The sequence below is a fragment of the Megalobrama amblycephala genome, linkage group LG16 (assembly GCF_018812025.1).
Source record: "Megalobrama amblycephala isolate DHTTF-2021 linkage group LG16, ASM1881202v1, whole genome shotgun sequence".
In the NCBI taxonomy this organism is placed as follows: domain Eukaryota; kingdom Metazoa; phylum Chordata; class Actinopteri; order Cypriniformes; family Xenocyprididae; genus Megalobrama; species Megalobrama amblycephala.
In genome coordinates this window covers 8,248,248-8,273,227 of record NC_063059.1, presented here as the reverse complement: position 1 = coordinate 8,273,227, position 24,980 = coordinate 8,248,248, and the positions used below count along the sequence as shown (strand labels likewise).

The window sequence follows — 24,980 nt, the reverse complement described above, 5'->3', positions numbered from 1 at the left end:
TTTGAAGAATATTTCATTAAATATTTAATTAAAAAGTTGTATTATTTATTTATGTATATTACTGTTTTATTTAATTAAAATAAACTACTGCCGAAAAATTGCTGTGAAAGAATGGCAACAAGTTGCTAGGATATACTGTAGGCCTAAATTTAGGCTGTGTGAAGCATTTGTCGAGATTCTTGACTGTTTTATATATTAAAGGGTTATAACTGAACCACTGATTTGAAGCAAATGATTCGTAAAGCTTCATGAAGCAGTGTTTAGAAATCGCCCATCACTAGATATTGTTGAAAAGTATTCTCTTCACTTCATAACATTAAGGTTGAACCACTGTAGTCACATGAACTGTTTAAATATGTTCTTTCCGGGCATTGAAAACGGGAGTGTTTTTGCTGGTGATGCAGGCCTCACTGAGCCATCGGATTTTATCAAAAATATCTTAATTTGTGTTCCGAAGATGAATGAAGGTCTTAGGGGTTTGAAACAACATGAGGGTGAGTAATTAATGACATAATTTTCATTTTTGGGTGAACTAACCCTTTAAGAGTCCTGCCAGGCCTCTGTCATCTCGCAAAGTTTATTCGTTCAATAACTGCGTCAAACTCGTAAGCTATCAGGGGAATCTTCTAATATAATAATCGTAGGGATTTCAAGAACAATCCATTTATCAGCCACCATCTGCACTCTCCGTCTGCTCTTAAGTCTTGAGGAGATGCTCGCGCGTGTAAAGCGCGCACACCGCTGACACGCGAGCGGAGCGCGTGAATAAAGTCAACAGAGGCAGCTGGGTGACGCTGTGTGAGCGTGGATGAATGTGCTGTGGATGATGTGTCATATCATGAACACTGATGTCTGTATGCCTGCCAAAAACACGCAAGGGCTGACGTCGTACACTCATAATGAGCAATTCTCCTCTCCCACACACTGCGGCCCTGTACTGCATGTAAGAGTGTGTCTGTGTGGGTTAAGAGAGCTAATGCTGCTTCTTGATACTGATGTCATTTTTTGTTGTTGTTTTAAGACAAATCAGAAGGGAAGCTGAGTTGATGTGCTGTGAGAGAACGCCCCCTTGTTTGTGAGGGAAGAACAGCAGCGGCTAGTTCACCGTTGGAGAGGGGAATTAAAGTTGGTTGCGGTTCAGCACACTTTGCCAGCAGTTCAAGGTATTACTGAAGTCCCTTTAAGTGTTATTTTATAGTCTTTGGTATTACCCAAAAGATTGAAAACAAACACAAATAGTCAATCTGTCTATCTATACACACATAGGCTACATATAAGCATAATCTCTCTCTCTCTCTCTCTCTCTCTCTCTCTCTCTATATATATATACGTATATGTATATAGCAGGGGCGCCGTTGGCACGGGGGACAGGGGGGTCAGGACCCCTGCAGTTTTGAAAAGATAGAAGTCGACCCCCGCACTTTTGATTAGGGCTGCTTCAATTAGTCACACTATATCATCTTTTAGCTTAGGATATTTTCTTTCAAACGAGACTATTTTCACGTTTCTGTGAGCTTCCGTTCGTAAATAATCAGCTGTTTTGTCGCGGATGTGAACAGGAAATGCGCTCTCGAACGGAGAAACACGCGATCTCCAAACCATCGATCAAAGCGTGCTAATGTTTTAGGACAGGTCGATGGTATATAAATCATGCCCGAACGTTATCGTTTGTCAATCAAGCCAAACCGTCCATTCAGAAACCGAGAAATTTGACACTTTAAGGTAAGGAGGCTGATCTCTCAGGTTGACGCGCGAGCTGGCTTGACTGAAGTTTTCGTGAGCAAATAAAGTGATCTGTGACATATTATAACCAAAAATTCTTCATACAGTGGACCACCAGTAAAACTGATAAAAATTTGGAACCAAAAATTATTCAGACACTTTGACCTGACCATGTTTTGCTTAAGTGTTATCTGACATAATTAATATAAAAAAAATCTGACACAGTTTAACTTGTCATATTAACATTTAAAAAAAAAAAAAAAAAAAAAAAAACTATAGCGAATAAACTGTATTAATCAATGAAATGTTCAAGGTGTCTGAATACATTTTGGTTTGACTGTATATATAGTGTTGGCTTCTTATAGTAATTCAACCCGTGACACTCCAATCACCCCAATTCCACCTTTATTTTCTAATATTTATATCACCTAATAGGGTGAATCTCACATAAAAACATGTTTATGTCACATTTCACCATAATATACATTTTTTAAAAAGGAAAGAAATATTATATTTTGCATTTTTTCTATATTCTTCAAATTGTCATTACTTTAATTTTGCATGTTTCTATCTACGTATTTTAATGTGTTTTGAATATTCTTAAATGTGACTGTTATTAATATAATATAGAAAGAAATAAACATGTTACAGTAAAAAATAAAATGAAAAAACATGTTTTTTTCTTATTTAAATCAGCATACATTAAAGGCAGTACAACAATTATTTATCCTTAGAATAGGATTACATTTCTTTATAATAAAATAAATTCTGAATTCTTGATTCTGGGGTGAAATATGGCAAAAACAAGTAGTTAAAACTTGTATGCAACACATTTTTTTTTTTTACAGGAAGGCTCATGTCATATCCTGAATCTTCACTGCTTTTATCACCATCTGTTTTGTTTTATGAATGATAAAAATGCTAACAGATAAATAAATAAAACACTTGCACAACTTATATTTGTAATTTAAACAACTTCATATTTTCTTAATAATACATTTTTTTAGAGTGAAACTACAAAAATGAGAGAGCTACAAGCTCTGTTGTATTAGTAGATGTCTGATGTTTGTAAGGCTGATGCATGTGCTGGTTTTGTAACAGAGGTCTATGGTCCAGATTTAAACTGAGACCATGAAGGGCTTGGAGCTGCTGCTGTTTCCTCTGCTGCTTTTTTTGAAAGGTAAGAACTTGTTCTAAATCAAACATGCTATTACTTTGGTTCCTTTTAACATAGTATGTTAAGATACTATGGTGCATGTCCAAAAACATTTTTTTTTTTTTAATAGTGTTAAAAGATTAATTTAATTAAGTTTCCTGCACTCTTCTGTTTTTCCCTGGACAGATGTTAGGGCTCAGTGGAATGTGTGGATGCCCAGAGACATTTCAGCCATGACAAACTCCTGTGTGGTTATACCTTGTTCATTCACATACCCCTCGGGTATCAGGCCTTACAGGGGGGTCCACGGGATCTGGTATTTCGGCCACCCTTACCCCCAGCTTTTCCCCCCAGTGGTGTACAAGTCACGCACAGATATTGTTCACGAAAGTTATAAGGGACGGACCAGGCTACTGGGTGACCTGACACAAAAAAACTGCACACTGTTGATAAGCAACGTCGGCGTGGAACATTCTGGGAGGTATTACTTCCGTGCAGACCTGGGCGGAGCGAACATCTACACTTTTCCTGACTTCACAAAACTACAGGTGTTGGGTAAGTATGCAGGCCAGAGTATGAAAAAAAAACATTATTTAATTATACTTTTTTATGTCTTCCACTAATAATATCCCAAAATCCTTAAAAAAGATAACTTGAGAAGCAACACTGCATAAGATTAACAATAAAGGAGTGAAACATCTCTGATCATTTACTCACTGTAAGAAGTGAACAACCTGTAAGAAGATCTCTAATGAAAAGTCACTGGGTGTCCAATGTTGTTTTGGATAACATTATTACACTGGCAGACCTTTTCACTTTCTTGCTTCTAAAGTTTATTAAATTAATTTAAAGGATTTTTTGATATTTAATTACTCTAAAATACCTAAGAATATAATTAAGAATGTTTTTTTCAGTGTGGTTACTGAAACATTGTTGGTCTAGCATTTGAAGTTGACATGAAACAGCATTTTAAACAACAACCAATTTTACGTTTGTAATAAGATGTATTTCTGAATCAAACAGCATGAGTAAATGAGTAAAATGTAGGGCAAGACTTTGGACTGTTAAAAGTGGGTGTTGTATAGAAGAATAGAGCCAGGTCTAAATGCAGGTTTGCTAAATCCATTCATAAATAGTTATTTGGCTTGATTAAAGTTTTAGGTAAAAAGGTCTATTTTGACTTCATATTGACTTATATGTCTCTCCCTGCTCTAGATCAGCCCAACATCGATGTTCCAGAAGAGATTGTTAGTGACCAAAGCCTGGACTTGACCTGTTATGTCCCAGACAATTGTCCAGACATGAGTCCAGAAATCCACTGGATGTACACGGACTACCTACCCGACCCCGTTTTCACCCCTGACACTGTTGAGGACAGCAACACTGCTGTACTGTCCAGCACCCTCACCTTCACACCCAAACCCATGCACAACGGCCAGATGCTGGGCTGCCGGGTCAACTACCAAAACACCACCTTCGTCTATGAACGCCTCATTTCTCTGGACATCAAGTGTAAGTTCCGCCATTTTCTTAAACATTTAGCTGCATAAATTTCATCAAAACTGATGCATAATTTTCTCAGACAATATCTACGGACTTATCCTGTAATCTGTAGATGCCCCTCGAACTGTGTGGGTGAACGTGTCTCAAGAGGTGATGGAGGGAAGCTCGGTGGTCCTGCACTGTGATGTGGACAGTAATCCAGTCCCCATGATAACTTGGTATTTTGGAGACAAAGAGCTGATGTCGGAAACAGCCTCAAATTCTTCACTGCCCCTGGACAACTTGACCCCGGAGGAGGAAGGTGTCTACACCTGTGTTGGTGACAATGGCTACGGCAGCATGAACACATCCATGTATCTGGCAGTAAATTGTAAGTAAAAGTTCATGCACCCCTGTGGATTTAAATATAAATCTCTTAAAGTTGCTGTTAGCAATTGTTTAGGGAATAGGGAGTGATTTTGGATACAGATTAATGGCTAAATGTTTTTGCATTTTTGATTCAAGTTTGTGTTAATAAAGCTGCGTTTCCACCTCAAGAACTTTCCCCAGGGACTAGGGACTTTGGGGTGGTACTCTGTGTGTTTTGACCACAGGGACCAGGGTTTAAATGAAGTTACGGATACAAATTTACCCCTCAGAAAGTCCCTGCTCACGAGGTAGTACTTTTTCAAAGTTTAGGAACTTTCTGAACATACTGATTGGTTGAGTTCACGCTGCATTTTGGTTTGTTGACTCCACGCAGCATTTTATTTCAACCACCATTTTTTTAAGTCTGTTGCGGTGCATGCAGTAAGAGTTTGCTATTTGAATCAACAACGGAGTTAAAAAAAATTTGACCGATGGACCGACAACGAGGGTTAGGCTTTATTAAACTTATATGCGGGGATGAAATCCAGCGGGAACTGGAAAGTCACGCGCAGTCCTACGTCACCGGACTAATCTTCACGTTACTTTAGACCTGATGTAAATAAAGACAGCAACAGGTCTGGGGGAAAAAAGTTCCTGGGACAAATTGTTCTGGGTAAATTCGGTGGAAAAGTGGCTTAAGTCATAAGCCGTATGCTAGCATTCCATTATCAATCCGAACATTAATCAGGAAATCAGGTTTTCTTCTTTCTTTTCTCTCAAACTGGAAGATCCTCCACGGGAGCCATGGATCAATGAATCTCTGACCGTGATAGAAGGAACTTCAGTTGCTCTACAGTGCATCAGCAGGGGTAATCCAATGCCCACGTTGACCTGGCTGAAGGATGGGGAGCTGGTGGGCACCATCACAGCTGAGGAGGGGTCCGTGCTTGAGCTGCACGAGATCACACCGCAGGCCGATGGAGTCTACCGCTGTCTAGCTGAAAACGAACACGGACGGGCCAGCAGCTCACTTAACATTACAGTAGAATGTAAGTCTCTGTAAGAGTTTGACCAGTTTTGGTGCAGTAGATAATGAGCCAGTAGACTGTAGTTATGCTCAGGGACAGTTTATGAAGATTTTCCTCCAAAGAAAAGTTGGTTTTGGTTTGCATTCAGCTTGGATCAAGCCTTAAGATGGCAAGTAAAAGATAGATGTTACTGTTGTAGTATTTGAGGCTGGACAAGTCCAAATGTTCCTAAATCCTTGTCAGAGTCTGGTCTTGTCCGGAATGAAGTGCTACAACACTGAAAGATGTGATTTTTGAATATTTCTTCTCAATTTTCCCAGTTGCCCCTATCCTTCTTGACGACTCTAAGTGCACTATAGTCCGTGAGGGTGTTCAATGTGTGTGCATTGCCACGGGAAACCCTGAGCCTGCGATCGAATTCTACCTGCCTGACCTCAACATTACCATCAACAGCTCCAACAACCGTTTCAACTACTACACTCACTCGGATGGGTACACATCCACGGGCATCATCAAGCTCCAGGACAAGGGTGAAAGGGGAAACAATGGTGATACCGCTGTCCATGTGCACTGCAGTATCAGCAACATGTACGGCTCCGATACCATCCGCTTGGAACTGCAGCAGGAGAGTAAGTAGACTTTCACTGAAACCACATATGCAACCATTAATGTGATTTTGAGGTATCATCAATTAACTCTACGCTCTCTTTCAGAAAAGTACATGATGGCCGTCATAGTGGGGACTATCGGAGGTGTGGCGGTCATCGCCTTCATCATCGCAGCTGTGAGATACGTGGGTCAGAACAATAAAAAGTGAGTATCCTTCACAAGAAAGACTGGGAGAAGAACATTTTGGTGGAGTTTGTGGGTTGGGACCGGGGTTTGTAGGTATCAAAACACCCAAGCCTAGTCATCCATGTTCAGTTTTGTTTTGTTTTTTTTTGGCATTTGGTTTTCAAGCCATAACCCACTCACAGATGATCCAATTTGATTGCTTGGTAAGATGGTAAACATGCCACATTGTGCATGAAACTGCAGACTAACAAAACTATTGCAGGTTCAATTGCCCCATGCCATTGCTTTTCAGCCTCAAAACCGCTGAGCTCTGCAGCAAACATCCTGCTCCTATCTCATTTTGCAAGAAAAAATAAAACATCCCATTGGACATCAAAATGAAATGATCCCAAACTTGACACACTTGGCACAATGCCGTTTTTATTTAGGGGTTGCAATGATCCCCTTGTGTTAAAATGGATGCCCAGGCTTAAAGGAATAGTTGACCTAAAAATTACAATTCTGTCTTTTACTCCCCGTATGGTTTTCTTTCTTCAGAGGAACAAAAGCAAAAATATTTTTTCTGAATGTCTAAGCAGTTCTTTTCCATACAATGAAAAATAATGTGGACTGTCAACTTCCCGAAAGTGACAAAAAAATGTTCTATATGATTTTATACATTATATTGCAAGTTTCCTGCAGGCATACGATTCAGGAATATACCAAAGTTATTCACTGAAAATGTCTCACGATGTCACATACTAGCTTGTCTTGATAATCCAGATTCAAAGAGGCTTGACACAGATGAACGTTGAAATCAGGAACCATACAAAGAAACACTAGCATGAAACATAACACAAGACCAAGAACAGAAGATATCAGAGGGTATAAATACACAGAATGATGAGGAACAGGTGCGACACTAATCAATGAAACAATAAGGAACAAATATGGCAACCAAGGAAACTGGAACTAAACACACAGGAATTGAACACACAGGACGAAATACTTTCAAAATAAAAGTTCATGAACAAGTGGCATATCATTAGTGAAGCTCAACCCCAGTCTCCATTCATTTCAATTGTATGGAAAAGAGCAGCTTAGAAATTGTGCAAAATATCTGGGTATGGTTCCACTGTAAAAAAGGAAGTCATAAAGGTTTTCAATGTCATGAGGGTGAGTAAGCAATGATAGAAGTTTGAATTTTGGGTCAACTATCCCTTTAAAGTGTTGCCGCAAGCCAGTTAGTTTACAGTATGGTTGAGTGTGAGACAGAGTCTGATTCTCTGACTCCACCCCCCAGAGAGAATGGTAACCCTGGGCAGGACGTGGGATCTAAAGTGGAGAATCCCTCAATGTTCTACAGCGCAGTCAAGAAGGACAAACAGAGTCTCAGGAAAAAAGTGGTGAGATATTACAATGATAAATAAATCACCTACACAGCATATACAGTACTTGCACACAGTGATAATACAAAATAAAAGCGAACACACCGTACAATAAAATAAACAACATTCTATGGTCTTTTCCATGCATAGATGTGGCAAATGATATTGTATACTGGCTCTTCTCTTGTTGTAATTAGCTTTTCACACTTAGCATTAACTTTAACCAATCAGGAACCACCAATGAAAAAGAATGGTAAATTTTTGCTGATTGCTACATACTCAGTACTAAGTTTTTAAAGAATGATTTGAAGAGGGAAAAAGTGCAGTTTTGCTGCAGAATCATCTGCTATGTTCAGATACAGTCTTACTGCAAATACTGCATAGTATACACTTTATGCTACTATTTTTAAAAAAAATTGTAAGTGGAAATTGAGGCACTATTTCACAAAGTTTTCAAGCAGACTTATGCTGTCACATATTTGTCACATGACCTTATTATGTTGCATGTAGATATCCAGTTATCATCTTGTAAATCATTTTTCCAATTTTGTCTAAAAAAAAGTCCAATGAAAAATGTAATTAAGAAAAAGATGGCTGAAATTACCTTAATCACGCTAGAAATGGAAGGCCAAGTGAAAGACATTGTATTGTGGGATACAGTGTGCTGTGTTTTATATTGCATATTTTGGCAAATTAACTATATCATCTATGCATATAAAAAGTGGCATACTATGCAAAGTATATATACTATGTTGTGCAGAAATGGTAGTATGCTAGTATACTATTCTGAATATAGGCACTGTCACAAAGCCAAGTGTGGATGGCTCGTCACAACTAAGAGTCCCAGTGTGGCCTATGCTTAGAGCATTTCCTGACCTCTATTCTCTCCTCCTTCATTGCTTCTCTGCATTCTCTGTCTCTTTTTCTTCCCCTAACATAGCTTAAGACTGAGCTCCTGGGCTCAAAGTTTAACTCCATCCTAGAGGAAGGCACGGTAAGGCTGAAATTTAAGATGAGCATGTAAACAAATGGGTGGAGATGAAATGAACTGCCACTAGACAACAATAAGACATAATATGGAATATTTTTTAGAAAAAAATCCAATTCCAACAATAAATAATTTAGATTTATTTCTGTTTTTAACACTGCTGCCTGAAAGCTAATAGTTCATGCGCTATGCTACCTCATTCTGTTTAGCAGCTAATTGCTAACAGTGCTTTGAGTATCTTGTTGAGAACTTTTATTTTGACATTACCAAAGTTTTTCTGCTTTGCCCCCCAAATTTGGGCTTAAATATCTTTCCTGCATTATCTTTACAGGGAGACGACAGTGATTACCAATCTGTGGGCCCAATGGCAGGCATGGAGAGGCAAGAGCTGAATTACGCCGCCCTAGAGTTTCTCCATGGACGACACCGGGAGGGAGGCTTCAGGAGGGCTGATGGTGATGGCAGCGATTATACTGAAATTAAGGCCAAATGAACCGCGATTCTTCCCTGATGCCTCGGCCAAACGGGACACAGTGGTCACTAGGGCCCAATCATCTCCCCTGCCCCACAAATTGTCCAATTGTCTTAAACAGCTAGCGGTTATTGTACAAGGATTTTGAACTCTCTTATATCTCTGAGGTTCTGGGAATGACACTTTCTTTTACCTGTAAAAGATACATTAGAGTTTCTTTATATATTTATTAGTTTTTTGGTTATTTATACCCATTCTTGTTTGTAACCATTACCAGATATGTGTCTCTTAATCAGAAATGAGAGGGTTTCTCTTGGTTTAAAAGACAAAACTTTCCAAAAGGAAGGTTCTTCTACCCAAGAGTTATAGCAGAGACTTTCTAATAGTTTGAAGCAAGCTTAAGGGAATCGGTATGGTTTAGGGAGAGTCCCAGTCACTAGTGGTCCTTTTCACTGTGTCTGCTGTAAGTCGAAGCATCAGGGAACGAGGTGCTATGTGCGCCTCGACATACAGAATAAGCACTATCCCCAACTCTGGGTTTGTCCAGAAAGACTAATATTCTTTCAAATACAGCCAGACTACATGTACATTGATACTTTTATCACATACCCAGAAGTGATTGTTCAGGGGATAATTCACCCAAAAAATGAAAACTAACTCACCCTCATTTCATTCCAACTGCATGTTTCAAGAATCTCCGTTCAATTCTTACCATACAACAATAGTTCTTAGTGACCACATCTGTCAAACTTTAAAAAGGCAAAAAACATAATAAAAGTACCATTGCATGCTTTTTTCCAAGCTTTTTGAAAACATTATTAGCATCAATTATGCCAAAACTTCAGAAAGTGATGCCATTTTTTAATTCTGGACTCAAACATGGACTCAATTTTAGAGTTTGTGATGTTTGAACTATTGCTTTGGATTCTTTAGATACTTTGGTATTTTATAGAAGGACAAAGTCATATGAACTTGGAACAAAATGGAGGTGAAAATAACAGAAATTTCAGATTTGGGTGAAGTATTCCTTAATTTTGGCTTAAATTTGTACTGTTTTTTCATTTCAGTTTATACTGTATCATAATTATTTGTATTTGTAAGTGAAAACATGCCAGTAACTGAATTCAAAACTGGTTTATTGAATGGTTGCTGGATTTTGTTTGTCCCAACTACGTTGTGCCCTTTTATTCAGATATATATTTATTTAAAATATGTTCCAAATACATTGAGGAGCAAAATCACCCTGATAATAATTCAGCCAATCTGGTAGGAAGTAGTATATGATAATGCCTGATGGCCATCCCTGCCCTGGAACACACTGCAATCCAATAGGGTTAAGCTGACATTTGATATCAATAGAAAGTCATATTTAATAATGGATGATTGTAGCTCATCCTTTGAAACTGAATAAGAAATAACCACCATTTGGAACATATAGTAAGGTATCTCTTTACCTAAGGTGCTTGAAATAAATGTAATGTTTTATGTAATCATGTAATCCTCTGGTAAGTTTGTGTCCAGTAGATGTTTGTTAAATGGTCAGTATATGCAATTAGCCCTTGAAATGCAATTTGACTAACAGATTAATGAGTCATTATGATATTAAATTAATTGCATCTTACATTCATAAAGCATTCAATGCACCTTGGTAGGATACCAATGTATGTAAATACTCTGCATGATATATAGTTCTTTGTGAAGCTTTGACTCCACAACAAGAACATACATTGTGCAACAATGGTGTATATTTTGCAGAAAATCACACACACACAAAAAATTGACATTATATGTGCATATACAATTAGTAACACAGACAGTCCATGTTTGAAGATAAATACACAGATATTTATTTGTAAGCAAAAAGATTTGGGGGCGCATTTCACTTTGAGTGTTGTAAAGAATATTTGTATGTATCTGACTGTGTGATGGCAATAATAATGAACAAAGTAATGTTTTCTAATTGACATAATAATGCAGAACAGAAAATCTCCAATCGTTATTTAAATAATAATTTACATGATGTCCTTTGCTTGTGTTCTTTTTATTTAATAAAAGTCTCCAGCCACAAATGATGCCATTCTTTAAAAAAAAAAAAAAAAAAAGGAAACAAAAAACAAAATGAAAAACTGGTTAATTCACTTTACTTTTACATTTTTACCATTACTTGGAGAAACTGCTTTTCCAAAAGCATTTTGCTGGAATCAAGCATTTTTGTTGTTGTTGTTGTTTTAGAAAAATAACCCATCTGTGAGCCGAAAGCTGTGTCCAAAATACCATAATCTAGAGTAGGTACTTAATTTGAATAATTACTTCACGGCCTCTAAAAAAGTATGTACTATATAGCATGAATGTGTGAATGTAATCCAGAAGTACTACGTTCGCCATGTTGTTATTATCGTGCATCATGGTTGAGTCGCTTCACTGCCATACACAAATTCTCTCCTGTGGCTTCATGGGATAGTAAAGTGTACACCTGCAAACAATATTTATTTATTTATTTTTATTTAACATAAACATTTCAGGGTATACATATATCACAAAAATAAGTTTACATGCGAACCGTGGGAGCTTTTCAAATGGAAGGCTGCATCCAAGTAAGGCTATCTCAACTGCCATGTAATATTTATAACACATAATATTTAATAACACGTTTAAATCTTTCGTGTTTTTAACATGGTTTAAGACAAACCATGTGCAAATTCATAAGTCAACACCAATGCTGAGTATTTTCTCTTTAAAACGTCCTTGTAACCAATCACGTCAATGTGCCGGCGGGCTTTAGCATATCATTAACTGACTGACCGCGCAAGGGAACTAACCTTCAAAAGAAGGTTATCCCGGAATATTTTTCTGTTGATATAATATGGTAGATTTAGCAAAATGGCGAGTGTATGATGCATATTACGATGTTATGATGAACTATATATCTTCACTGACATTAAGGTGTTCAAAGCGTTTCTAAGGATACTGACTGTTGAAGGCAGCTGTCTGACTGTGAATGTGAACATGGTTTGTGTAGCATTAGCAACACATTATTAGCTGTTTGATAACATAGTCAAGCAAAACGCTAATCATATTAATTACTGTTATGTGTCCGACGTTGTAAAAAGCATTACCATTGTGCAGCGTTTACCTCAGTAATTTGACCGAGTGGATCTCGTCTGAGCTCGTGCGATTGAGTGGATGAGGGGCTAACTATCATATCCATAGATCCGTCCGTGTATATTAAATGAGGCAATGGTGTAGAGTTAAGCTATTTTAAGGCATTAAGATTTTTTTTCAAAGGAAAAAAACTTTTAAATATGTAATTTTGGTGAAAGTTGAGTTTTAAGGGTATTATTGACTAAAGGGGGACTTTAACACTAATAAACTGCCAATAATGTAAGCCATTGGGAGACCACAGACAGCTGCCATTCACTGTATTGCATTAATAAAAAGCCAGTTAATTTAAAGATTTTTAATACAAATATTTTTTTCCAAAATTAAGATTTAATAGTATTTATTTGTGACGTTTTGTTTATCTGAAGAAAGAAGGTGTATTGCGTTCGACTTAAAGCGGCCCTGCGCAGATCGATGGGTATATGACATATCAAAACACCACTAGAGCGATTCGAAAGCAATTGCCGCTATGCCGCTATGTGAACAGCACACCTATACATCTGGGATAGCATGAGGGTGAGTAAATGATGAAAGAATTGTAATTTTTTTGTGGACTATGTCCTTAACACAAACAAAAAAATAGAGTCCAAAATATATGTAAAAAAGAAAAAGTTTTGTTATTTCAGCTGTAATGTGCTGCTGATCAAAGTAGCTACTACGATCTCTCTGAAGACATTTCAATTGTCTCATACATCGATTCCTCTCTTGCCATTGAAGTCATGTAGATATGGTTGTCATCTTTTGGTTTCTTAAGTTTTTCTCTCCTTCTGTCAAAATAGCAATGGTAGAATGTGTGGTATTAGTGACCGATACAAACATTTAACACTATAGAAATGGCCATCTAACATCTATTTCTTGAGTTTATGAAGTTCTTACCGTAGGACAACAGTCAAACAGCAAGTGAAGATGACATTTACAACAGCTGAAAGGGTAAAGAATATCCAAGAGGTGGACAAACTCCAGTTTACTAAAAGATGACAAAAAGAAATTCAAGAACAATGAAGATTTTTGGTAACACCTTAGTTACAGTGAGGACTCATTTGTTAATATTAGTTAATGCATTAATGTAAACTAACAATAATCAGAGCTGGGTAAATTACTTATGAATTATAATCAGTTATGGATTACAAATTACATGACAAAATTTAAATCAGTAATATAATCTCTTAGATTACACATTTACATAATCTGGCTATTTTTGGATTACATTTAGATTAATTTTGTGCTAACCCTTATTTGATGTCACATATATTGTAGGATAATCTTGTACTGTTTTGACAGATACAAAGAAAAAATATATTCCAAAAAAATATATATTCTATTCACCAACAGATTATTTTTAAAGTGCAATGTATGAACAGTTAATACTTCAAAATACTAACACTAATGTACCTGTTAGTGTTTGCTGATAGTAACACTGAATAAAACAACATCACATTTTATGATTTTAAAACATGTTCACTTAAAATGAAGTACATTTAGAAAACAGCAACATTACAATTTGTTTTTGAAAAACATGAAATTCACAGCAATATCACTGCTACATCAAATATTTCATCTTGATTTCATATATTATTATTATTATTATATATTTAATCTATATTTCATATATTTCATCTATATATATAACTTGCTGCCATTGTTTAAATAATATGTAATCATGTAATCCATAAAAAAGTAACTAGTCTGATTACAAGTATTTTAAAAAGTTTACTCTAATAACAAATACTTGATTTTTGGAATCTGATTACATAATCCAGATTACATGTAATCTGTTACTACCCAGCTCTGAAAATAAGCAATTATATTTATACAGCATTTATTAACCTTGTTAGTGTTAGTTAAAAATTTTAATGTTCATGTTAGCTCACAGTGCATTAATATTAACAGATATAACTTTTGATTTTAATAATATATTAGTAAATGTGGAAATTAACATTAACTAAGAACAATAAAAGCCGTAGAAGTATTGTTAATTGTTAGTTCATCTTAACTTGTGCAGTTAACTAATGTTAACAAATGTTAACAAATGAAACCTTATTGTAAAGTGTTATCAGATTTTCATTGAAGTGATCTGATGATCTGTATACTTAAATATACACATAATAGTTGTGTCCTGCCTACCTTTGGGTTTTTCAGCATGACTCTGGACCTGAATTTCCATTTTTGCCGTACCAATGAGATTCTTACTGAAACATTTAACAGTAGTGTTGATGTTCCTGAAACCAGAAATGGAGATGTTGCTGATGCTGATGGTGTTCTCTGCTGAAGCAGTACTGTAATATTTATTGATGCCGTCTAATATCGGCCAGTATATCTGGGATAATGGCACACCACTGCTGACACACATGCAAGTCAATTCATCACCCAACACCAAACAACGGGAGCTATTCAGGATTTTAGGAGCATCTGAAGAAAAATTAGAAGTTTATTGCAAAGATGGTCTTTATCACCTTACTTCAGATTTGAATTTGTGTGTCATAAGTGAAATGATACATACATCGTACTTTAAGGATCACAGTACTTTCAGTCCGTATGCTTTTTTGAAAAATGACTGTGCAGGTGATCTTAGTATTTTGATGTTCAGGCTCAGGATGGAAAGTCATTATTGAAGAGTGCTCTTCCCTGCCAGGCACTCTAAAAGCTCCATGTTTAACTTTATCAGGCTCAATCCCGTCCCATACAATATCTGCTGAGGGATTCACGCAGTCCCCTGGAACTTTGCAGGATATCTCAGCCTTCTTTCCTGCTGTAAGTTTTGGGACTTTTATAGTTGGTTTCTGGGTGAGCTCTAAAACACAATTATTTATTGGAATCAGAAATGCTATAAACTAATTTGGATTTGTATTTTTCTCTGCTAAAAGCATATAAACACACACACCTTTCACAGTAATTCTCACTGTCTGAGGAAAGATATGCACATTTCCTTGTCCCCACTCCAGTTTCAATCTGTATTCACCATCAGAGTCACCCTGAACCAAGTTGTTTAGCATAAAGCTGCACTCTCTTACACCAGATATGTATTTATTAATGGTCATATAAGGAACTTCATCAGTTGGGTTTTGTGGATCTCCTTTGAACCATGTTGTCCTAATGGGTTCTGAGACATTTTGAGGAACAGTGAAAGAACAGAATGCTCTGATGCACAAACCAGCCTCTCCAGTGAAGTTGTCTTGTACACTGATGGAGAAGTTAATCATGCCATCAAGTTCTGAAAACCACAAAGTAAGAGATCAGGCAAACTTAAGTTTAATTGCTTGCCTTCTACATTGTATAACTACAAATTTATCAGTTATTCTCTATCAACAAAGTTTTGTGGAAATGCTTATACACCATTTTTATTGACATTTTCATCCAGAACAAAGGACAACAGGCAGCTTCTGTTCACTTGACTTTCCTCCTTTTGACTAAACTTGTATACAAATAAACTTGTACTACAAAGTTGTATTTTTAGAAGCTTGTGTAAATTTGATTGTAGTCATGGGTGAAATATGTTGAAAACTACAATAAAAAATGTAATGGTTCAAATGGAGTAATGGACTCTTTTCACATTTTTGGGTTTATCAGAAGGGGAAGTTCGGTAGAGATGAGTAAACTTCTATAGTGGTGAATGTGAAACAACAGCAAATATAATTTTTGAACTCCACTTTGCTTTAATAGCAAAAGAAAATGCAAAAGAAAAATCCATGAGAGCATTTTCACGAATTACCAAAAGAGGAAAAAAATATCAAGAGATTGATTTGAGTCAGAAGAGAGATTGATATGTGCCGTCTGTCACGTTTACCCTCTGTCTTTGATCATTGACTTATTTTGATATTTTGTCCCGATATGCCTGTGTTCAGTTCCTGTTTATTTAGTTCCTATTTCCCTGTTTCTAATGCCATTTTGTTAGTTTCTATAGCTACCCTTGTTGACCTCCATAACAACTAATCACCTTCACCTGTCTCTCATTAGCCCCTTCTCATCTAGTGTTTTTATACCCCCCAGATATCTTCTGTTCATAGTCTTGTGTTTTGTGTCATAGTCAGTGTTGTGCAAGTTACTTCTAAACTGTAATACATTATAGATTACTTGTTACTGTTATTTAAAAGTAATTCTTTACCTTACAATATTACTGTCTCAGAATTGTAATGCATTACATTATTCCTGTATTACTTTTGAGTTACTTTCACCAAAATAACTACAGAAGTAGAACGTTCGGTTACGATGTAACCTATGTTCTCTGAGTGAAGAGACTGTCTCTCCATTACATATTCCATATGTATGGGAATTTGATTCTCCATATCTGGTGACATGGATACTCTTTAAGACAATCCGGCTGTGCCGGTCACGCAATTAGTGCCCTATAAAACACTCATAGTGGCGCACATTCATTGCTATCCTTTGATCGGAACTTGTCCCAGAGCGGCCTCGAGGTGGAGAGATAGTCTCTTCACTCAGAGCACAAAGGTTACATCGTAACCGAACGTTCTTTATCGTATCGAGACTATCTCTCCATTATATATTCCATATGTATGGGAAACTCTGTAAGACACCCCGCGAAGGAACGGTGCAGCAACCAATGAACTATTTACAAATATTTACATATTTACAAACTTGAGCCAGGCGCCAATGCTACCAGAGGCTCACCTCCCCTGACTTATTCAGGAATGGAGGGCAGAGGCCTTGCTAATACACAAATGACTATTCATCTGGACCTGAAGTCCAGTTTAGATGGCCTTTCTAGTTGCTCCCAGCACCAACTCCCCAAAGGAGGGGCTAGCTTCAACATTCAGTCTATAAAACTTAGTAAAAGTGGATGGAGAAGACCACGTGGCTGCTTCACAGATTTCCTTCAAAGAGGCTCACCGCCACAAAGCCCATGAGGTAGCAACACTTCGAGTTGAGTGTGCCCTCAGTCCTGACAATGATGGTCCATCCGTTTCCTTGTAAGCCTTTTGGATTTTTTCTAAAACCCAATGCGAAAGCCTTGCTTTTGATAGTGGCTTTGACTTGACACTCTGGTTTAAAGCATACAAACATCTGATCCGTTTGTCTAATTGCCTTAGTCCGCTGTAAATATATAGACAGCATCCTCACTGGGCAAATTAGTGACTTCCTTCTTCCCATTTCCTCCTGTTCTTGTGGGAGACAGAGTGTGTGAAGTTCGACGGACTGGTTCAGGTGTAGATCAGACAGCACTTTAGGCAGAAAAGCTGGGTTGGGTCACAATATAACTCCTACACCCTCTGGCATAAATCTACAGCAGCTTTCATGCACTGATAGTGCATGGAGTTCCCCAATACTTTTGGCAGAGGTTATTGCCAGGAGGAAGGCAGTCTTTAAGGACAGCCATTTTAGGTCTGCCGATTCAAGGGGGTCAAATGGGGGTTGCTGAAGTACACTTAAGACTCGATCTAAGTCCCACTGAGGTACAACATGCATAGTACTGTTTGCTGTACATCTTAGCGCACCTTTGAAGAATTGAGAAATCAGGCTAACACAGCTCTCTGATAATTTGTAATTCCCCACTCGAGCAGCCTTAATTGCAGCCACGATACCTCTGAGAGTGGAAGCAGATTTGCCTGCATCCAAATGTTCCTTCAGAAACTGTAGGATATCATAGGCTGTAGATGTGGAAGGATTTATATTGTGCCCCTCGCACCAGGATTGAAACATACCCCACCTAAATGAAAAGGGTGCCCTTGTAGAGGGACCATGAGCTTCTTCCAGTGTCTTAACCACTCTGTCTGATAGTCCCATAGCAACTAACCCAGCCCTCTCAGGGGCCACACCCAAAGCTTGAGACCCTGAGGGAAGGGGTGGAATAATTTGCATAAATGCATAAAGTTGGCCCTGGGGCCACTGATGTGCCAGGGCATCTATTCCGAGAGGGGGATTGTCCCTCACCAATGAGAAGAACAGGGGACAATGTGTCGATTCCCTGGAGGCGAACAGGTCTGCTGGACCGAACCTGTGCCAGATCTCCATGACCACTTTGGGGTGCAGTCTCCACTCCCCTGGGTTCGGTCCACCCCTGGACAGCTGATCCGCTGCCACGTTTGTGGGACCCAGGCACATGTACTGCCCTCAGTGACAGAAACTGCTTCTGAGCCCATACCCAGAGTTTGTGTGCCAATCGACATAGTACAGGAGATCCGAGGCCCCCTTGTCTGTTGACATAAGCTGCCGCTACTGTACTATCTGTCTGGACTAGTACATGATACCACCGAAGGCATTGCCAGAAGTGTTGAAGCGTTGAAGATGTACTGCCTTCAATTCTAGCACATTGATGTGCTGACTTGTCCAGTGACTGCTCCAGCACCCCTTGATGCCCCATCCTGCATGGACTGCCCCCCAGCCTAGCTGGGAAGCGTCCTGTTGACACCAGTTGTCGATGGCATACTGGCCCCAGCATACTGCCTCTTGCTGTGTTTTCGCCACACCTCCACCAGCGGAGAGCTGCACAGAGCCTTCTGTGTCACCATAAACCTCCTTGACCGAGGTGCCTGGGGATGAAACCCTAGTAGGAGAAGGCACCGCTGCATATGTAGAAGAGCAAGTGGAACTACCTGTACTGTGGCAGCCATAAGACCTATTAGATGAAGACACAATCCCCAGGTGACTCTCCTTCCTACTCGGAATTGAGAGATGCACTCTTTTATTGTCTGTTGTCTTTCTAAGGTTAAAGTCACAATTGTTTTCCTGGAGTCTAAAATCAGCCCCAAAAACTGTGTGACCTGCGATGGCTCCAGCTTGCTCTTCTGCATATTTATGCAAAGACCCAAGCTTTGGATATGATTTACAAGGACAGACATATGCTGCCTGCACATTTCTTTTGTCTGGGCACAAACCAACCAATTGTCTAGATAGTTCAAAACCCGTGATACCAAGACAACAAAGAGGTGCCAGGACAGCATCCATACACCTTGTGAATGTCCGGGGGGCCAAGGCAATGCCGAAAGGGAGGACTCTGAACTCATAGGTCCATGTCTCTGAACCTCAGAAACCACCAATGACCTTTCCAGATTGGTATCTGAAAATAGGCGTCTTTGAGGTCTAAAGAGGCAAACCAATCGTCTTTGTTTATTGCTCGTCATACCCTTGGTAACTGTGAGCATTTTGCATTTCAGAGGTCGAAGATACTTGTTTAGACCCCTGAGGTCCAAGATTTGGTGTAGACCCTCATCTCATTTGGGTATAATGAGATATAAATAATGAGAGAAAAACCCGGTTTGATGGCCGCTTTTTTTCCACCTCCCTGATGGCCCCTTTTTTATGAGTCCAATTATCTCTGCCCACAGAATCTCTCTGTGTTGAGGGTTTATGACTGTTTGCCTGTGGAGGAATTCTTGTCACAGGAGGTACACTGGAAAATTGCAACCGGTACCCCTGAGTCATAGTCGAAAAGACCCAGGGGCTTGGTTTCAGAGCTGCCCATGCTACGACCCTTGCTGATGGGGAGCTGGGGTACACCATCAGAAGCGAGGTGGTGGGCGCCACTGGCCCCTTCCACCATCTCTCTTCTTATATTGTTGAGCCCTTCCCAATTCGAGATGCCTCCAGCTGAGACCTCAGATTCCTAGGACCCCACTGAGTCTGATCTGGGGAATCCTTATGCTGAGTCTGTCTTGGTCTGAAGCTTCTACGCTGACCAAGTGTGCTCGAAAACTCCTTAGCATAACGGCGGGCCTCCTGGGCCTGCTGTAGCATACAGAGAGCATCTGGTCTAAACATGGCAGAAGGTTGACGGGCAGTCTAGAGAGACAATCACAATCCTCCTGCTGGAGTCGTGATTGTGACAACCACAAGTGATGCCTTGCCACCCAAAAAGCTGACATGGATTTTCCTGCTGCCTCTGCCTGTTCTAATTCATAATTACAGACATCACAGAGGAAACTTGCTTAATATCATCCAATCCAGTCAACAAATCCTCTTCATCTTGAGCCTTCCGACACAGCTCTCGCAGATATAATGAAAGAATGGCACCTGTGTTCGCTAATTTAGTCTTAACTGCCATGGCTTTATGCATTTTAGATAACAAACCATCCATAAAGCCCCGGGTATACTTCACTTTCCGCGCCTGGACACGTCACGCGCGCAGTCACGTCCGCGCGTCTTTCAAAGTATACTACACCACGGATGCGCGCGGATGACCGCGTTCGTCACATGCGCAGTACAGCTTTTTTCTATGCTCTACCTGACATCGGAGAGCAGCACTGAGTCGTGTTATCAACGTGACATTCACTGGGCATGATCGGAGAAGAAAAGAAGTGCATCCTTTCCCATATTTTACTTATCCCCCTCCATGAATTTGCCGCCCTAAACACGTCTTTGTACTCTTTAAACATGTACAATTGTACAAATGTGGTTACTTTCTAATCTCTTCGCACAAACGCTCGCCAAGTTCACTGTCCATTGTTGTGTTTTCTCTTTTCAAGTGTGTTGTTTTTAAAACGGTCTTTTCACACTCTTCTTTGACGGCTGAACACTGTGCTCAATACTGTGCATATTGCCACCTAGTGGACTCTTCTATATTGCTTGCGCATGCGCTGTTGCACACGGACTGTCCGCGCGGTCTCAAAATTTGGCCTGCACGCAGCCAGGGTGTGCGGCCGGCCGCGAGCCCTCTGCATGACGAAAATTACGTCATGCGGACGGTGCACGAACGCGGACGGCCGAAGTATACCCAGGGCTTTATTCTGTTTTTACTGAGACCACCAACCTTGCCCAAAACCGACTTGTTGGAAGGTGATATAAAAGCCACCATGTGTTGGTCTATTGGGGGCAAAGACCCACATCCAATATTTTCTGCACCAGACACATTCGCCAGCTTTCTACTTGTCCCTGACCACCTGTGAGGGGCTGTTGGTGTGCCAAATTGTTTACGCACAACCTCCTCAAAGTCTGTAAGAAGGGGGACTTTGACTGGACCAGGCTGAGCCTCCGGCTCCTCTTCAAATCTTGAGAGAGGGTTGGAAAGATTCACGACATAGGGATATCTAACGCTTTGGCTGCTCTACCAATGATATCCTTTAATCTAGAAGCCATAGACATTTCTGCTACTGCTGAATCCTGTTCAGCTGGTCTTTCCTCCACAAAATCATCCTCCTCATCTGAGGGGAACAGATTAAGCACATCCACATCATCATCTTCTGCTGCCTCAGAGGGGAAAAAGGTCTCCCATCTGAGAACTTGTCTGAGACAAGCCCTCACTGGGAGGGTCTCTTCTCAATTAGCTTGAGGAGATTGTGGTTGTTTGGTTCCAAAGAAATGCAAACGAGCCTCTCTTGTAGCCTACACAAGGGCATAAAACAGTCCATGCATGTTGAGAGATCCTCACGAGCCTTAAATGCATGATAATATCCCAGACATGCAATACATGTATCATGCCCATCTTCAACAGGCAGAGCAACAGCAGGGATTCGAACCCGCAATTTCTTGACTGTACCCGGAAGTGACAAGCTGGGCTCAAACACACACTGCTCTGACATCACCCAGGAAACTCTGTGAATGTTTATACACTGTTGTACATTCACATCTGACTGGATTAGCCACTTCACAGCACACCAGAGACACTGAGAATTGGATGACAGAAGTTTCGCTGAGATCTTACTATGAACAGTAAGAACACCAAGCTCCTCCTAGGTGCGTTAGCTTCCGCCACTGCAATACGCCTCACAGAGCACTACAATCAATGTAACATATGAGAAACTTACAACAGCAAACAAACAAGTCTGTTAAAAGCATGGTAGAGGTATAAAATGATTATCTGACAAACTCGAAGTAATGCGCATATGTCCATCTCGTGAATATACAGTCTTCTTCTGCCATCTTCAACCATTAGCCACTTTTCCACTGGCCAGCGCAGCACAGAGGCCAAAATCATGGCGCGTTTCCACTGTCGGCCCATGAGCCTCACAAGCCCTCCTGTAAAACCCACCCTAAACACGCCTTCACTGGACTACATCACACAATACAAAGTTACAACCGCCAAAGGGAGATGAATGAAATAAATCGCTAAACAAGTATATCAGAAGCTGTCATTTCGTCTTTATTTACAAACTTGGACACCACACGCGACTATTGACTGACCACGAACAGGTAATAGAACTTACTTGCGGCATTTTTAATTTGTTAAAGTCCACTTTCTAATAAAAAATTCCTGATAATTTACTCACCCCCATGTCATCCAAGATGTCCATGTCCTTATAGTGGACTTCAATTGGCCCCAAATGGTTGAAGGTCAAAATTACAGTTTCAGTGCAGCTTCAAACATAAAAATAACCCTGGAATGTTTTCATCAAAAACCTTAATTTCTTTTCGACTGAAGAAAGAAGAACATGGACATCTTGGATGACATGGGGGTGAGTAAATTATGAGCAAATTTTAATTCAGAAGTGAACTAATCATTTAAGGTCTCGCAATCTTTTTTTTTTTTTTTTAACAATTAAATTTTGGGCTAAAAGTGTGTTACTGAACATGTACCAAGTAAAATATTACTGAAAATAGATTAGTAATGCCTTACACTACTGCATTACAGCAAAAAGTAATATGTTTCTGTATTGCATTACTTTTGTAAGGCATTACTTCCAACACTGGTCATAGTCTCCATAGTTTTGTGCTGGAATTTGGTTCCTGATGTTTTTTTAAAGGATTAATTCACTTTCAAATTAAAATTTCCTGATAATTTACTCACCCCCATGTCATCCAAGATGTCCATGTCCTTCTTTCTTCAGTCGAAAAGAAATTAAGGTTTTTGATGAAAACATTCCAGGATTTTTTTTCCTTATAGCGGACTTCAGTGGACCCCAAATGGTTGAAGGTCAAAATTACAGTTTCAGTGCAGCTTCAAAGGGTTTTATACGATACCATATGAGGAATAAGGGTCTTATCTAGCGAAACGATCTGTCATTTTCTAAAAAATAAAATAAAAATGTATATGCTTTATAAACTGTTTCGAGTCGGTCAATGTCTTGACCCTTTTGAACACAAATAAGAATAAGATCTTTAGTGTTCCCTAACTTTGCTGCACAGCAATAACCAGAAGATTCCAGTCTATGCCTTAGAATATGCTTTACTCATGGCCGGAGGACCTTGTATCAATCAAAGAGAATCCCACCAGCAAGAAGAATACAACAGTTTATACAGGATAGGAGCATGGCAAAGCATTCTACAATATGATTGGTTCTTCATATGTCAAACCCTCATGTTATAGGCTATAGGTAAAGCAAGATCTGCCCAAATCATGTGTTTATTAGTTCGTGGTTACTCAATATCTTGGGGCTATTATATTTAGATAGTTGTCTAGCTGTCCCTAAGTGTCATTTCCACTTTTCTTATTTTTGGACATGATTCAGACACACACTAACTTAGGCCCAAGGTTTGAGGACATTTAAGTTTCAAAAGCATATATATATTATTCCTGAAAGGAAAAAGAAATGTTAGTTATGATTAATTAAAAAATTCCATCAGTGTTTATAAAGCATTTTTTTTTTTTTTTTTTTAGTAAACTACCGATCGTTTCACTACATAAGTCCCTTATTCCTCGTTCTTCTGTTATTATTAAAAGCCCTTTGAAGCTGCACTGAACTGTAATTTTGACCTTCAACCATTTGGGGTCCAATGAAGTCCGCTATAAGGAAAAACATCCTGGAATGTTTTCATCAAAATCAATAATTTCTTTTTGAGTGAAGAAAGAAGGACATGGACATCTTGGATGAAATGGGGGTGAATAAATTATCAGGAAATTTTAATTTGAAAGTGAACTAATCCTTTAAATGTGAGTTCATCATTATTCTGCATCAAGCCTCTCTGTTTGCATTATCACGTAAAGCTAATGCGTGACTCCCTCAGCCACTGTATTAGAATGTGGCAGAGCTAATCCCTTTTTGTATTCTACAAGGTAATATAACACAAAGTATCACATTATAAATATATATAAATTATTAAAAAAAAATTACATGAAAATATGAAAATCTTTACTACATTTGCAATGTTGATCAAATGCATTATCACAGTCTGTGAAAAGGGTCCATCAGATTTATAACAAGAAATAATATAAATGTTAGCACTCACCTATATACTCGCAGCTTGTCATTTTAATGACAGTCAAGATGAACAACAGCTTTTGGAGCATCTTAGACTAAAGTGAGAAACAAATACAGTCACTGGAAACCATACGGTCTACTTTTATTATTAACATATTTGTCCTACAAGTTGAGGACCATTCTTATATGACATTCAACTGATGAATCAATTATTTGGGGAAAAAAAACTGTATGATCTGTATTTCTAGAACTGTTAAAATGATGTTGAAATAAAATGATTGCTTACCCAATATTTGAAGAGCTCATATAACCATCAGTTTTTCTTCTGATCAGATTGGTGCTGTTTTTCTTGATCTAACAAATTTTCTCCAGTTTCAGCAACTTATCACTACGAGCGGAAGTGATGTCTGTTG

The 24,980-nt window shown here is 38.8% G+C and overlaps 2 protein-coding genes across 4 annotated transcripts; one reads left to right on the top strand and one right to left on the bottom strand.

The window, feature by feature from the left end:
* Positions 1-1,025: 1,025 nt before the first annotated feature.
* mag (myelin associated glycoprotein) lies at positions 1,026-11,448 on the top strand. 3 transcript variants are annotated; one of them, XM_048160053.1, is made up of 11 exons: positions 1,026-1,163; positions 2,824-2,902; positions 3,065-3,433; positions 4,094-4,390; positions 4,494-4,751; positions 5,518-5,778; positions 6,078-6,386; positions 6,471-6,570; positions 7,835-7,937; positions 8,860-8,913; positions 9,239-11,448. In XM_048160053.1, the coding sequence occupies exons 2-11, from the start codon at positions 2,854-2,856 to the stop codon at positions 9,398-9,400; spliced, it is 1,962 nt and encodes a 653-aa protein (XP_048016010.1). In that variant the 5' UTR covers positions 1,026-1,163; positions 2,824-2,853; the 3' UTR covers positions 9,401-11,448. The 3 variants fall into 3 exon arrangements, with proteins under 3 accessions (XP_048016010.1, XP_048016011.1, XP_048016012.1); XM_048160054.1 differs by lacking the exon at positions 8,860-8,913; XM_048160055.1 differs by lacking the exons at positions 7,835-7,937; positions 8,860-8,913.
* Positions 11,449-11,605: 157 nt separating this feature from the next.
* Positions 11,606-24,980, bottom strand: LOC125248324 (sialic acid-binding Ig-like lectin 7). The gene is made up of 7 exons (XM_048160061.1): positions 24,854-24,980; positions 24,596-24,662; positions 15,420-15,749; positions 15,039-15,329; positions 14,663-14,947; positions 13,415-13,505; positions 11,606-13,305 (listed from the first exon to the last, which is right to left on the bottom strand). Exons 2-7 carry the CDS (start codon positions 24,654-24,656, stop codon positions 13,194-13,196), a joined length of 1,170 nt encoding a protein of 389 aa, XP_048016018.1. The 5' UTR covers positions 24,657-24,662; positions 24,854-24,980; the 3' UTR covers positions 11,606-13,193.